At 36.3% G+C, this 15,664-nt stretch overlaps 1 protein-coding gene across 1 annotated transcript; it reads right to left on the bottom strand.

The window, feature by feature from the left end:
* Positions 1–378: 378 nt before the first annotated feature.
* Positions 379–12,748, bottom strand: znf598 (zinc finger protein 598). The gene is made up of 12 exons (XM_007247839.4): positions 12,425–12,748; positions 9,023–9,135; positions 8,343–8,472; positions 8,040–8,251; positions 6,613–6,830; positions 6,412–6,529; positions 5,397–5,578; positions 3,424–3,535; positions 2,457–3,289; positions 2,190–2,346; positions 1,913–2,060; positions 379–1,193 (listed from the first exon to the last, which is right to left on the bottom strand). Exons 1-12 carry the CDS (start codon positions 12,599–12,601, stop codon positions 834–836), a joined length of 2,760 nt encoding a protein of 919 aa, XP_007247901.3. The 5' UTR covers positions 12,602–12,748; the 3' UTR covers positions 379–833.
* Between the last annotated feature and the right edge of the window lie 2,916 nt (positions 12,749–15,664).

A 15,664-nucleotide genomic window follows, 5' to 3' on the forward strand; every position in this document is an offset into this window, starting at 1 on the left:
GTTCTAAAATTACAGACTCTAGTCCTGTAGCTGTTTCTCTGCACACATACCATATTTTTCGCACTATAAAATGCTGTAAGTAGTTTGTGGGGTAAGGAGTAAACTAGGTCTTGGTTGTGTGAAAAAGAATGTGAGTGAACAAAAACAAGTGAGTCAAAAATGACAGAATTAGTTCTTGTTAGGCCTGCCCTGAGATAGTATCTGGGGAAAAAAAAAAAAAAAAAGTCAACACCAAAAAAAATCAGACCACACAATCTGTGCCGATATCTCAAACTGTGTAAGTTACGCACCAAAAATGTTGCAGAAAAATGACAAAACGAAAAAATTCTTTAAAATTGGCACCAATAAAAATATAATAACATAATAATAATAATAAAATTCAAATAAATGTACCTCCTTTATTTTGTTGTTGAGAAGCAGGTAATGACATCTTCAGAGTGAAATGTTGAGAAATTTACAAAATAAATAAATTTCAAAATGCAGCAAACTAGAATTAGAAAACGACCATGCTTAAAAGCTCTGGTAGAAACCTGAAAACGACTTTAGAAAAAAAGCAGTGATTTTGGATTAGGAAATAATGGAATATACAGTACTAATTAATACTTGAGAAAGAAAATATCCCTTCAGATACCACCTCACTTTTTAAATATACCAAAAAGACATTGAATAGTCTCTTCTGTTCAGCAATGCAGTTCTATGGAAACGTTCCCAAAAATACCAAAAGTCATGGTTTTGTAGCACTACATTTCAGATGAGCACTCAACCTCTTAAACTTCTATGATCCTGAAGAAGCGGCAGTCTGTGTGCTGGGGTGCTGCCCCTGTTACTGGCAGTTAACTGATGATCTTGCTGATGGCCTGGAGGGAAGGAAAGTCGTCCTCTCCGATGTGCAGGGTCTTATGGGCATTAAAGTCTTTAAGGGCCAGCACCTGCTTGCAGGTGGGACACACTTGGCAGTCCAGTTCGAGGCTGTTGTTGGCGTTACCCGTCTGCCAGGCTTTCTTTTTGTTCTTCTTGGGCTTGGAGCCTTGCTGCTGTTTCTCCAAGACCTTAAAGTCCGCATGGGCAGCGAGAAGCTCCTGCTGTTTCTGAGTATCTGGAAGAAGAACCAGCAGCTCATTAAAGACCCTGCCGAAGCTCTCACCCAGCAGATCCCGGCAGCTTTTGTGGTACTGGGCAGCGGACATTACACCCTGGAGAACAGAGCAGTGACATGGTCATCCATGAATATCCGAAAAGGGGACTGGTTAATGCAGATAAATATGATAAAGCATTAAAAAGTAAGTCTATAACTAGTTCTTTAATGAATCGGAGTGAGGCTGCGATGATTATTTTAGGTAATTTATGCCATCAAATTAGCCCTTTCTTCAATAAAGTTTATATAAACCATTTCAGAGACCTGTTGGGAGAAATCAGTATTTTTTTTACTTTTCTAAGTTATTTTAATTGTAAGTTAGGTACCTTAATAAATGCAGATATGTAAGTCTAAATGCATTGTTGGTTGATATATGCTTTTTAGTTGATATATGGAAGGGCTCAATTCTAAATATGCATGAATTTGCAAAATATGCAACAACAAACTGCAAATAAAACTGAAAACTGGGTCTGTGTCCCAAATTGCACACACTAAATAGTGTGTTAAATATAGTGCACCATTAAAAATGTGTTCATTAATGTAAGTGAGATGCAGAAGTGTGTGGTCTGGGACAAAGGCCAGAATTTTTCTCTGTAGATTGAGCTGCAGCTAATTAAATGAGCTGACTGCATTTACAGCCTGTAAATGTAAACTTTTAGAGAAGACAGAAATATTGAAATATTCTTGAATTAGTATAAAAAAATAAATCATTAAATTAAAGGATTAGCCTAAATCACAGAACTATGCAATGAAAGGAAAACGTTCAAAAGAAATTACCTGTCTAAACTGGCCGGAATAATTTTTGAATTCATTAAACTTGAATTCATCATTTTGGAGAAAGTTTTTAATAGACTGGATGAGCTCCATGTTCCTCTGCTTAAAGTTTTCAGGCATTTGATAGGTCTCAGATGTGGAGAGAGTAGGTCTGAAATAATATAAAAATCACAATTAAGAGTACAATCCATCAAAATCCATACAATCCTTAAAATTGAGGATTTTTTAAATATTATAAATAATTTGTCTTATTTATTTATTCCATGTTATGTCTGCTGACCTGTTAAATACCGGCAGTGTGGGTTCAACTACATTACTGTTAAGTGGAACACCAGTGAATCCTGGTGGAGGCTTGCTGACCACAGGCCCAAGACCAGGAGGAGGAGGAGGAGGCAACCCAGTCTGACTGCTCTTCAGTGGGAATGTACCTTTAAAACCTAAAACACAAACAGAAAACAAAAAAAGCATAAATTAATAAAAATTCTGGAGGATTTTTTTGCTCTTTGCTTTGTTCAGATAAAACCAATAAATAAATTAACCATCATACCAGGTGGAGGTTTCTTAACAGTAAGAGCAGGGAATTCCTCCTCTTCTGTAACAACTGATACAGGTTGCTTTTTAGGAGCAGGGGGTTCTTCAATAGGACTTGCATAGGAAATAGTATCAGTAGTTTTATCCTTATAACCATTCATAAACGTGTTCGTTTTGGGAACCACAGGTCCTTTAGGAACACTGACATCTGGTGGTTTGGTCTCAGGAACGTTTTCTTTGTGAGCTGCGAGAGTTACCAGTTCCACATCATGTGAAGACGTCCCAGAAGGGGTGGTCATAGCTTGCTTCTTCTTTTTACCAGCTTTGGCATTTGGCTGTGAGCCAGGCTTTACCGTTAACAGGGAGGAGATCTCCAGCATGGTGGGAATAGCACGGATCTCCTGGGATGTTTTTCCACCGGTTTCATCATCTGAGGACACTGGAGATTTCACTTTAGGTGCAGCTTTAGCGGTTTCCGAAGAGGTGAGCTTCTTCTTGCGGCGAGAAGACGTGAGGGCCTGAGGAACGCTGCTGGTGGGCGGTGGATCGCTGGCGGTGAACACAGGAGCAGGATGTGCGGGAGGAACCCTAGTTGGCAGAACCACAGGTTTGTTGTTGGACGCCGCAGGTTTGCCTCCTGCTTGGGACCAGGCAGTCGCTGCGTTCCCCTGGGTTTTTAGGGGTTTGATCTTTGAGACGAGGGCTGGGAAATCTTCTTCTTGGAAGGAAGAGTGTTTTTTAGCTGAGGTCATGTAGGATGTGGTCATTGGAGTTGAAACTGCTGCACCAGACTGTACCAGGCTTGGGAAGTCATCCTCTTTGAGGGTGACAGGAGTGGGTTTGATCGTGCTACAAAAAAAAAAGAAAAAAAAAAAGTGTGACTGTGCAAAAATCATTCTAAAATCATATGTAACAAACAATTAATCAACTATAATATGTTAGTATTATTACAAAATTATATGTATTTAAAAAAATGTAAATACCTCTGAATGGGTGGTGGAGGTGCTGCACCAGCTCCTAAAATTGGGAAATCCTCTCCTTTGAGTGGACCGTTACCATTACCATTACCACCCTTAGTACCACCCATTGGTCTCCCTAAAAAAAAAAAAAAAAAAACATTTTTTGGTTAATAATTTTACTACAGTCAGGCAGGCTTTTTTATTAATACTTTCTATACTATATATACATTCTAATAAATGTATCTAGGTCTCTCTCTAATGTGTAACCAAAGAGAGTAACAACTGATCCATCACCCATATATAATAAACGTATGTAAAAGAACCGCAATTATGCATTTTGGCACATTTCAAACGTCAAATGATGCTAAATGCCAGGACAACAAAACAATGGCAACAGACAAAAACACAAATCAATTAGTTCTACTGCAGGGGCTTAGGATGCATAAAGAATAAGAGCATGCTATACACCAAAAAGCCTAATGCTAACATTCACAAAAACCTTGTAGCTGCCATTTTTCAGGCAGAAGAAAAAAATAATTCTTAGCACTGCATAAAAGTCAATGTAAAAGGATTGCATTCCATGTCATTTTGAAGCATTCAAACTGGTCCCTTCATCATAACTCAAAAATAATTACTGCCAGACTTGAAATTTTAGAAAAGTTACATTATTACTATTAATAAATCGAATCAGAACTTTGAAATACCACAAGTTATTGAAAACCAGGAGAAAAAAATAGCTAGAATATAATAAAGTTGAATTATCAAACTACAGGTCTCTGCTGACACTACATAAAAAGGCATTTTGTAGAATTATGCAACACAATCTGCTTACAAAGATGTGTACATTGCCTTAGTTTTACAGCCTGATTACAGTGAGCAATATGTTCAGCATATTATCTGAGACTTCTAGCAGAATGAACCCACAATACCCGCCCACCCTCCCAACCAAAGTAGACAGAAATCTCTGTCACTGTGTCTGGCAGAGTTATTACAGTAAATGAAACCTATGAAGAAAATGAAACCAGAAAGAGAAGAATGTGTCCATTCACTGTAATAACAGTCACCTGGGCTTCTTATTGATAGTGTACCAGCCAACCAGTGGATATAAAAAAAGTTGACAAAGTTGTGCTAAGTTGTGCTTGGCTCCTAGGTTTGACTAATGTCAGGTAGGTATCTCTGGTCAAGTGTACTGCCTGGCCAAGAAAACTGACTATAAGACCCAATCCTATTTCACTCCTTGGCCCTTTCTTCTCGGTTTTTCCACTTTCAGACATAGTTGTAGGATGTCTCAATTCTTGTTTTAAGTTTAATGTGTAGTTTCAATGTTTTATGGCAATTGTCGTCATAATAGTTATAATACATAATACTGAGTTTGCCTCAGTAGCCATTTAGCTTGCTAGCTAGCTAACTTTCCTGTTCCACCTTAAATGGTGCTACAAATAGCAGAGGCTGCAATATTTAAGGTGAAACAGAAATCCATATCATCTTTTCAACTCGGTTTCAGAAATGCAAATGGCAAATGGCAAATTGGGCCTTTGATTGTATGGTAATAAAACCATAAACGTCTAGTAGAAAAAGATACCTTTCAGCAAAGCCTGAAAATGATCTGATTCAGCATGACTAAAAGAGCTAAACTTATCAGGAGGAGACAACAAGAGTCCATCTGGAATTTAAAATTACTTTGAAACACTCTGGCATTTCATTTACAGTAATACAGTAATACTTAAAGCTAAACTAAAACTAATTATACGTTTGTTTTAGGTTTTATTCAAAGTAGAAATAAAGTCCTGCTGCCTGCACAAGAAGTCTGAACACCAGGTAAAAGAGCAAATCTTATCGTCTTCCTCAGTGAGAAACAAGTTACGTTCTCACTCACCATTAGCCAAGAACCTAAAATCTAAACTGTGCCCTTCACATGTGCACGTGTGTCACTACTAGCAGACAATTAAAGTCATCTGAACTGTGCCCAGTATTTAATACAGTCTGCAGCTCTTTACCTTGCACATCACTCGGAGGTTTAGCTGCACTTCTACTGCTCCTCAACTCATCCGTGTCCATCTTCTCCTCCTTCATGCGTGGTTTCTGGTTGCCTCTCTCATGAGCATGTCTTCTCTCTTCCTGTCGGCGAAGAGCCTGCGAGGCCTGAAGAGCAGCAACCAGATCCCGATCCTCCTCCTCTCTGCACAAAACAATCACAACTGTGTCACAAGCGTAGCAGGGTGTGCCATTTCGTATCGTACACAGTAATACTGTCACAATATTTGGGGGGGGAAAAAATCCATATTGAGTAAATAATAGCGGCAATCTGTCTTGAAAACAGTATTTCGTGTTTAATAAAAATTATCAGAACATCTTTGAAGAATATCTATTTCAAATGTGCATAAGAATTACCATTGCACATGCAGATGCAGATACAGCACACTGGTACGGTATGTTTAAAAATGGAACTCCGTATTCTGTAAGTGTACAGTGTGTGCAAATATACTGTATGTGGTCTACTAGGAGCTGTGCTGCTTATACAGTGTGATAGAAGCAAGAAGGAAGGACCTGTGCTAACGTTCCTTTATATATGTTGGATGAAGCATGACTGCAGCTTTATCACAATTAAGAGTACCATGAAACAGGTCATTGTACTGTGTAAAATATGATTTGGCATGAGAGTTAAAGTTGTGGCATGAGAGTAAAATCAAAAGTTTGCAGTAGTGGCATGCAAAATCCTATTTTACATAGTACAATGACATGTAATCATTGTCAATCATGATAAAGTGGCATTCTTTATTTGAAAGCGGTCAGTTTTTGTCTATATTTACTGTGAAGCTAAGGGCATTTTTTTATATAATTGTTTATGTTTGCAGTTTATATGCAATACTCTATATATAACTACTTTGTTACATAACCGCATGTTCAAGCTACATTATTTATTTTGTTCCACAATTATTAATTGGCAAGTTACTGTTGCAAGTTACAAAATTAACAGAAGTTTAAAGATTACTGTTATTACCACTGACTTACCTAATATACCTCCAGCTTCTTACATTGTGTGATCCACCACGCCCTCCTCCTCCTCTCCCAGGCCGTGTCTGTCTGTTAAAACGATCTACTTCCTCATAGTCTTCTCCACCTACCATACCTACACAAGACATTCAGAGTGTGTTACTCAGTTAAGATCAGAGACCAGCACACAACAATGAATACACAAGACATCTCGCTCACCATCATTCCTCCTCTGCTGTCGGGGAGCGTAGTTGAACTGTATGTCGATCTGGCGGTTCTGCCGCGCCTCAGCCCGGCTCTTACTGTGGGCGGCAGCCTTGTGGGCCTTGTAGTCGATCTCTGTGCGAAAAGCATGCGTGAACTGTTCTGTGCTGCAGCGACCCTCCTCACACAGATAATGGCTCTCTCGGAAGTGCTCACTGAGGTATTGGTAGTCACTAAAATTAACAGAAGTATTTTTTTTTAGTAGAGAGAGGGCCGTAGTAATGCAGTTCATCAGTGTAGCTGTTATGTATGTGTTGGTTAGGAACAAAACAACTTATCAATTAAATCTATAAAAACGATTATTAAACTAGTAAAATAAAATGGCAACTAATTTAATAATCGATTACTTGAGTCTAAAGTGAATCACAAGTGAGTCGCCCCTTCCACCTTAAATTCCACCTTATATGTGGTGCTCCACCAGCAGTTCCAAAACAAGCCATAGTTTTAGTCAAGCTAACTTTAGAATCAAGTTCTATTTTTGTCTCTCACTAAGTGTTACTAGAGCCTGCTAGAGTGTTTAAACAAGACATCTCATTTTTAGTACATTTACATCTCACTCAGGTTTCAGTTTCACCTTAAATGCAGCGACAGTTACACAGAATAAAAGAAAATTATTTCAAACGTTTTAATAATAAATTTTAAGCCATTTTCAAGGTCTTTGCTGATTTAGATGTTTCAATGGAAGTGTTTGAGAATCACAGCCAAATTTATATTTGCATTACATACACTAAAGGTAATGTAAATCAAGTATACACAAATATTTTTAATAATGATAGTTTACAATTACAACATTAGTTCTCTAAAATCTTTCATATCTGAACAAAAGCTGGGAATGTTTGTGTCCTGTATGTGGCCAAAATCTTTAATAAAACAGACTTTGATTTAAAAAAAAAAATCTGAACAAGAACTGGTCAAATATATTAAATCATATTGAATAAATTATATTAGTAAATACATTTCTGAATATAAGTTGCAATATTTGCATTAGTTTTAGCCCTAATTTTGTTTTTAAAATGTTGATCGGTGGCTCATAAGTTGTTGCTATAATGTAGGTGTTGGTTCCTAAGGTGTTGCTGAAGTGCTGCTGTACCATAGGTATTAGTTGGTAAAGTGTTGCTATGGTATAGGTATAGGCTGTGAGATAAACCGTATTTTTAGTTATTACGAAACCCATTTCTGCTTTAAAGACATCAATAAGAGCTGTGCTAATGTATTAAACAACAGCACTGACAAGGAACTGCTGTGGTATAGGTGTTGGTTGCTAAGGTGTAACTAGACAGTTCTTAAGGTGTTGCTATGGTAAAGTTGTTGGATGCAAAAATCTTGGTAGGTGGATTCTAAGGTGCATAAGCATCTAAATCAGTAAAAAAGAAGAGTAATACCTGTAGTATTCCTGTGCCCCATCCGCATCACAGAAATGGCAGAAGAAGTGGTCTCGCCTTAAGTGCTTAAGCAGTTCGTCGTTATCCAGGTACCGATCATCACAGAATTTACAAAGCGGATGGCCACGATGAGAGGTGTCATCCGGGTCCCCTTGCGTCCGATGTCGAGCCAGGTCCTTGCGATTATACCATTTCCTCTCATAGGCAAATATCTGACAACATACACACAGATGATTTAACCAAATACAATCCAAAACAGTGAATTAAACAATGGAAACTATATTAAAGCACTTTACACAGTACCTTTAAGTGCTTAGCACAGAGCTTGCAGCAAAAGAGCTCATGCTGCTTCCTCATGTGCTGCTCCAGCTCCTCAAACTTGGAGAACACTTTGGACTCGGGACAATGCGGACATTCAAAAAGCAAAATCCTCCTGAATTTAGTGATTAAAGATAAAAAATAAGGTCATATAAACATAAAAGTGCTCAGATAAATCTGCAGAAGTGGCAAACATTTCATTTTTTTATAATGTATAAATATTTAACTGTTATTTATAATTCATTAACAAAAAATAAAAAACATACTTTTACTCCTTAAGCTTTCATTCAGATTTTTAAAATACAAAAGTACACATTTCATATTAATATAAACTTGTACTACACTTAACTGTGCTAATTTGAACAAGTTTCAGTATGGTCAATTAGTCACTACATGACATTACTCACCGCCATACAAAAGCTTTTATACTATACTGTAGTACCATCTATATATACTGATTAGCCATAACATTAAAACCACATTCATATTACTGACTAGGTCCCCATTGTGCCACTATAGAAGATAAATCAATGTTTTTCACTATACCTGCCAGTGGTGCTATTGTTATGGCTGATCAATATTCTCTCACTGTTAGTATTTTTTTTTATACAGTCCCTACTTAAGCACATTTTTATAATAATAATAATAATAAAAAAATATCATACCTGAACTGGGCAAAGATTTTCCCATCACTGAAATAGATGTCATATTTCTTCTCACTCTGGTATTCATGGTGAGGAAGAGCAGCAAATGGTTTTAGCTTCCTTACGAAAATAACCTGAGAAAACAGATTTAAACAGACAGTCAAAATCAAGGGAAACTACACAAAAATAACTATTAACTGTTAACTTATCTTAACCATTTAATGTCCTGTTTTGAAAAACTTTGAGTCATTAAAGCTTATTGAAGAATGTGTTGAAAAACCAGTGAATATCAAATATTTTAAAAGACTGAACCACAAAATAATGTCTACAAAAATGGAATTCTATAAATCTTAAGCATATGTTTAAACCTCTGACCATATCATAATGTCATTATTTTTTTACAATCTAATAGTTATAAAAAGTGATTAGATTTTTGAGGCAACCTGTAAATATCAAATTTTACCCTTTAAATCTTAAACCTTTTAAATAAATGTAAGAACATTTGTTTATTTATTGCCCCATATGGTTACCCAAAGACAATTAAACAGATACAGAAATCATTAAAGGCTTAAACAAGAGAATCTATTAAAAAGACAATGACAGATAAGAAGCTGACTCTGAACGGCCAGCACGAGGAGGGGTCGAGTGAAGTAATCACATGTTAATGTACTGCTCACATTCATACAGTGTTGACTCAGCCTGTGTAACTCCGACACGTTGATCAAGCTGGGATATTATCTCTGCCAGGAGAGCGAGCAGAACTATGACGAAGTGTAAGCACTGTAGCTGATTAACTTTCATAACCCCTGTCAAACAGACTACTCAGCTCTGAAGAGTGACACACACACGATTACAGGCCTTTAAATAAGATACTGCAATAAGTTAACAAACCTGAGTATAATAAACTAGTTCTGAAGGCAGTAAACACAGGTTCCCAAGTTTAGCTGTAACATACATAAATATCATTTTAAAAAGTCTAATATAACAACTGCCCGCATTATTGACCTTCTGACTAATTCTTAAAATAAATAATAATAATTATAATTCATTTTACATACTTAATTTAATGCATCACTTAATTTACAGCTTACTGTTTTTTCTTTATTATAGTGAAAGATACAGAATATAATAGTTTAATTCCAATATCACTGCTGTAATTTCAGACTTTTCCTTTTTACATAATCACTGAGACAGACCTATGATAATACTTATGATAATTAGTTAAGTACTACTTACACTACTCATGCCAAATAAACAATCCAATTTTTAAACAATTTGAAGATCAATTGATGGCTTAAAGGGCTGAAAATGCTGCTATGGTAAGTAAATTATTAATTAAGACATAATATATGAATTAAGACATTACACATCTAATTATGCTAACCTAACATTAACCTACACATCACCCACTTCTAAACATGTCACAATGTAAAATAAACCCTCCAGTTTTAAATAATTCGAATTGTATGGCAATTATTAATGGTTCTGGCTTTAAAGCGTTGTAGGGCAGTAAGTTGGCATATCTGACTGAAGGTATTTAACCTAGTAATTAAGTTACACATCAAACACTTCTTCTAAACATGTCATACTGTCAGATACACACTCCAGTTTTAAATAATTCGGATTTTATCGCAATATCATCAATAGCACAGTAATACAGATTATCGCAATTATTTCTGGGAAAACATATAATCTAAACAAAAACAGTTATTGTGACAGGCTTAGTGACAATACAAATACTGATGTATTTTTTTTTTTGCTAATACATGTATTAATTAAGATATGACATCTAAATTCTAACAAAACATTAACCTTCACATCACACTCACTTCTTAACTTGACAAATCTGACTGTAGGTGTTTAACCTAGCAATTACGTTACACATCACCCAGTTCTTCTAAACATGTCAGAATATGAGACAAACACCCCAGTTTTATAATAATAATAATAATAATTCGAATTTTATGGCTGGAATTCACTACAGGAAACATTGAAGCTTAGCTTGCTGGGATCACTGAATAATTTTAAACTCTTTTAAATTAGTTTTTTTTTTTTAAGTTAGTTTTTTTCTTATTATTTTATTTTTAATTTATTTAATTTATTAATCTTTTTATTCTTATTCTAATATTTTATATTTTGATTTCTTAGTTCTTAGTTTATTATTATCTATTTTATAATTCTTATTATTTTACTTTTCTTTTACTATTATCTTTTTTTATATTATATTTAATACAAAATAAAGAATTTGTGTCCATTTGTTTTTATTATCTTTTAGAATTTTCTATCTTACATATATATTTAATTCCTATATATTAAATGTTTATTTAAAATTATTTTTTCTTTTATTTATTTATTTTTTTTTACAATTTTATTTTATTTCTAATTTCTTATTAAAATGTTTTCTAACCCTTTAATGCTGTAAATACTCGGCAACATTGTAAATAATGGTCACACTTTATGTTTTTTCCGAGTCAAAATAAAGGTAGGTTGATTGATTGATGGCAATTATTTGACGAATCAGGATTGAAAGCGTTGTAGTTATAGGTTAGTAAGTTGACACATCTGACTGTAGGTATTTAAGTTACCCTAGCAATTAAGTTAACTACACATCACATACTTCTTCTAAACATGTCAGAATATCAGATAAACACACACGTTTTAAAATAACTCGGTTTTAAAGTGTTGTAGCAAGTATATAACTTATAAGACATAAATAGCGTTAGTTAGCTAGCTAACTAGCTTAACGTTACCTGACTTTAGTTAGCTGGCTAGCTAGCTAGGCTACATTATAAACCAGTAAAAATCAGTAGCTAGCGTTAGCTAAGTTTAGCTAGGTTATAACTAAATTAATATAGTGTATAAAGCTAGGTTATATATGTAACTTAAGTTACATAACGTTATATTCTGTGATTTATTTAAAGTTACATCTAAACTAAGCTAATCCATGTAAGTTAGCTAAACTTGGTTAGCTATATGTCATATTTTAAGCATAGCTAGTTAGCTTACCTTTCCAGCCTATTTTAGCTTAATCTCTCAGGTTTGATTAATTCAATAGAGAGGATTAGATACACTGACACACTGACGATCTTTATTAACTACTAGCTACTAAACTATTAAACTAACCTTTAGCTAGCTATGTTAGCTTAGCTCAGCTTAGAAATGGGTAGTAAAGGTCCAGAATGTGAAAATCCGCTCCGGGATTTTGTTCCAACTGCATGGGCGGTCCATGTGCAGCCGGGCTGCAGCAGCGCCGCCCGTGCAGTTGGAACAAAATCCCGGAGCGGATTTTCACATTCCGCACCTGGACTACCCATTTGTACTGTCTAGCCCTGATCCTCAGCTAGTTCAGGGCCTGCATGTGTGAGCCTGGCCGGTGTGGCAGCTCGCCGAGCCGGCACTGAGTGTGGGTGTGACGGGCGGCACCTTGTCGAGCTCCTCCCGGCACACGGCGCAGTATCGCTGCTCGCACAGCACCCGCATCTTGGTGGAGCAGCGGTAGCACACCGGGTGGTCACACTTCCCCACGGCGAAGATCTCGATGTCCTGGCAGCACAGCACGCAGGTGGTCTCGGGCTCCTTCCTGGCGGTAGATGGGTCCATGTCTCTCCGGGTTCGGGTTCTGGTTCTGGTTTCGGAGGGTCAGATTCAGGCTGAGTCGCCGCTGTTTTGGTTTCTGACTTTAGAGCGGAGTGGCAGCGAGGAAACGGCGGAGCGGCTGCTTACGTAATCCCGCCGCCGCCGCGGTGCATCATGGGTAGAGCAGTCACAGTAACACACATGCATGTACACACATTCAGCTCTGGAAAAAATGTTAGACAACTTAAAAATTATAAGTTTTTTCGATTTTACCAAAGTAAAAACCACAAGCCATTAAACCAAGCTGAACTGCTTGACATTTTGCACCAGAAGTGGCATGAAGTTATCCAAAAGCAGTGTGTAAGACTGGTGGAGAAGAACATGCCAAGATGCATGAAAACTGTGATAAAAAAAACAGGGTTACTCCACTAAATGTTGATTTCTGAACTTTTAAAACTTTATGAAAAGAAACTTGTTTTCTTTGCGTTATTTGAGGTGTGAAAGCTCTACATCTTTTTTGTTATTTCAGCCATTTCTCACTTCCTGCAAATAATTGCTCTAAATGACAATATTTTCATTTGGAATTTAGGAGAAATATTGTCCGTAGTTTATAGAATAAAACAACAATATTTATTTTACTCAAACACATACCTATAAATAGCAAAATCAGATAAACTGATTCAGGAACTGAAGTGGTCTCTTAATTGTTTCCAGAACTGTTGTCAATGAAAAGTTACTTTATTTCACTAATTCAGTTAAACAATGTTAAACTCATATATTACATAGATGTATTACACACAAGACTACATAAGACTAACTGCTACTTTTGGCAGTGTGGACAGTGTGCCAAGTCCTGCTGGAAAATGAAATCCACATCTCCATAAAAGCTGTCAGCAGAGAAAAGCTGTAAGATTATCCAGGAAAACACTGCATTAACTTTAGACTTGATATAACAGTGGACCAACACCAGCAGATGACAGGGTTCTCCAAACCATTACTGACCATCAGTAAATCTAATTTTGCATTTCATCTGCTAATCAAAGGACCGAGTCTGGAGGAAGAATGGAGATACACAGTCCAAACTGCTTGAGGTCTAGTGTGAAGTTTCCACAATCAGTGATGGTTTCGAGAGCCATGTCATCTGATGATGTTGGTCCACTGTGTTACATCAAGGCTCGACTACCGGTAGCAAAGCCACTATGGCAAAATCTGGACACTGTATGATCTAACTGTATCACTAGAGCATTCATAATCAGCAGGTTATAAATGTAGATAATGATAGATGATGATAATCACAGCAGTCCTGTAATAGGTCATGAGCAGAAAATGCTCCTTTCCCTCTCTCTGTGCTCTGCTCTTAAACTGCAGCCCATGCAGTTACAACTACATTTCCCTCAAAGTACTACAGCTTTAATCTCGTAGCTATGACTTTATTCTTGTAGTAATCTGTATTTTTTTTTAAGATTAGCCCTAAAACAGTTGTCCAGAACTCTCAATAGAGCTGGTCAGGCTCGATGTTCTCCACAAGGTGGAGACAGTACATTCAAACTAATGATATTTGCCTTTCAAACAGGCCTTCAGTACACTCCCATTCAGCTTTAGCTTCCATTCAACAGGACTGAGCAAATATATACAATATGAAGTGGTGAATTATGAAAGAAAAACATATTTTAGATCAATAGAATTGATCAAGAGACTTTGAATCAAGTAAAGGTTTTACACGCACATATTTCTATTACAACCCTGGTTCCTAGAAAATTTAAGCTGTTGGACTAGGTATCCAGTCTTTAATGGGTTCCATAAAGTAGCATATTTAACATAGAGATAAGGGTCAGAAACCATTACATCAAAGGGAAGAGATTTTAGACCTTCTGAAGGTTTTTTACACTTACACATGCATCTCCATTACTAACACAGTTCCTGGTGAACCTATAGATTTGGACAATTAGTTTAGTTGGCTAAAATGCGCTGCTTTTAACACCAAGCTCGCAGTACAGGCTTCAGTGCTTGATGTTTGCTCATGTTCAACCAGCTGCCACTTGCCCTTGAGCAATACCCTTAACCCACAGTGTTTCAGGAGCTGCAGTAATGGCTGCCCACAGCTCTGGTCACTACTGTGTATTTGTTCACTGCATGGAAGGGTTCAAGGCAGATGTTGAATTCTGTATCTAACTCTAGTGGTCAATATGCTCCTCTTTCAGAAGTTATTTTTTCAAGGGTCTTGAAATTGATTTAGACATCAAATTCAGTTCTTATTCCTGGACTTTGTAACCCTTGGTAGTTGACACTACGTGGCCAACCAGCTACATCACCTGTTCCTTTAACTAATTTAAGGAAACTAGATTTGAGGTTCAGATTTGAACTGTGCACTGTTTTATAAAACACCTTAGGTGAATTTTATCTTAAGTATAAGTGTTTTGCAGAAAAAGTGCCTTAAGTCATATCCAACAGATTTCTTAAAGGAAATCATAAAATGTAAATATTCAATTACTCTTAAATAATCCCTTAAACCCATTACATGTTACATGCAGCTTTAATCTCGTAATTATTTGTCTTTATTCTTGTAGTAACCTGAATTTATTTATTTTTTTTAAGAGTAGCCCTAAAACAGTTGTCCAGAACTCTCAATAGAGCCGGTCAGGCTCGATGTTCTCCACAAGGTGGAGACAGTACATTCAAACAGGACTTCAGTACACTCCCATTCAGCTTTAGTTTCCATTCAACAGGACTGAGCAAATATATACAGTATGAAGTGGTGAATTATGAAATAAAAACGTATTTGAAGTTAAACAGTGCAATGCCATAGAACATCTACTTCTGTTATCATAAAGAACCATGTTTGTAATAGAGATCAATAGAATTGATAGAGACTTTGAATCAAGTAAAGGTTTTACACACACATATTTCTATTACAACCCTGGTTCCTAAAAAATTAATATATATTAAGAGTTTATTAAGAGTAATATTCAATTACTCTTAAATAATTCCTTAAACCCATTACATGTTGCATAAAATTCCTTAACCGTCTATTCCATTATGAATATTGAAGAGACACAAAACCCACACCCTAACAACCAGAACCACTTT

Source organism: Astyanax mexicanus, chromosome 3 (assembly GCF_023375975.1).
Source record: "Astyanax mexicanus isolate ESR-SI-001 chromosome 3, AstMex3_surface, whole genome shotgun sequence".
In the NCBI taxonomy this organism is placed as follows: Eukaryota; Metazoa; Chordata; class Actinopteri; order Characiformes; family Acestrorhamphidae; genus Astyanax; species Astyanax mexicanus.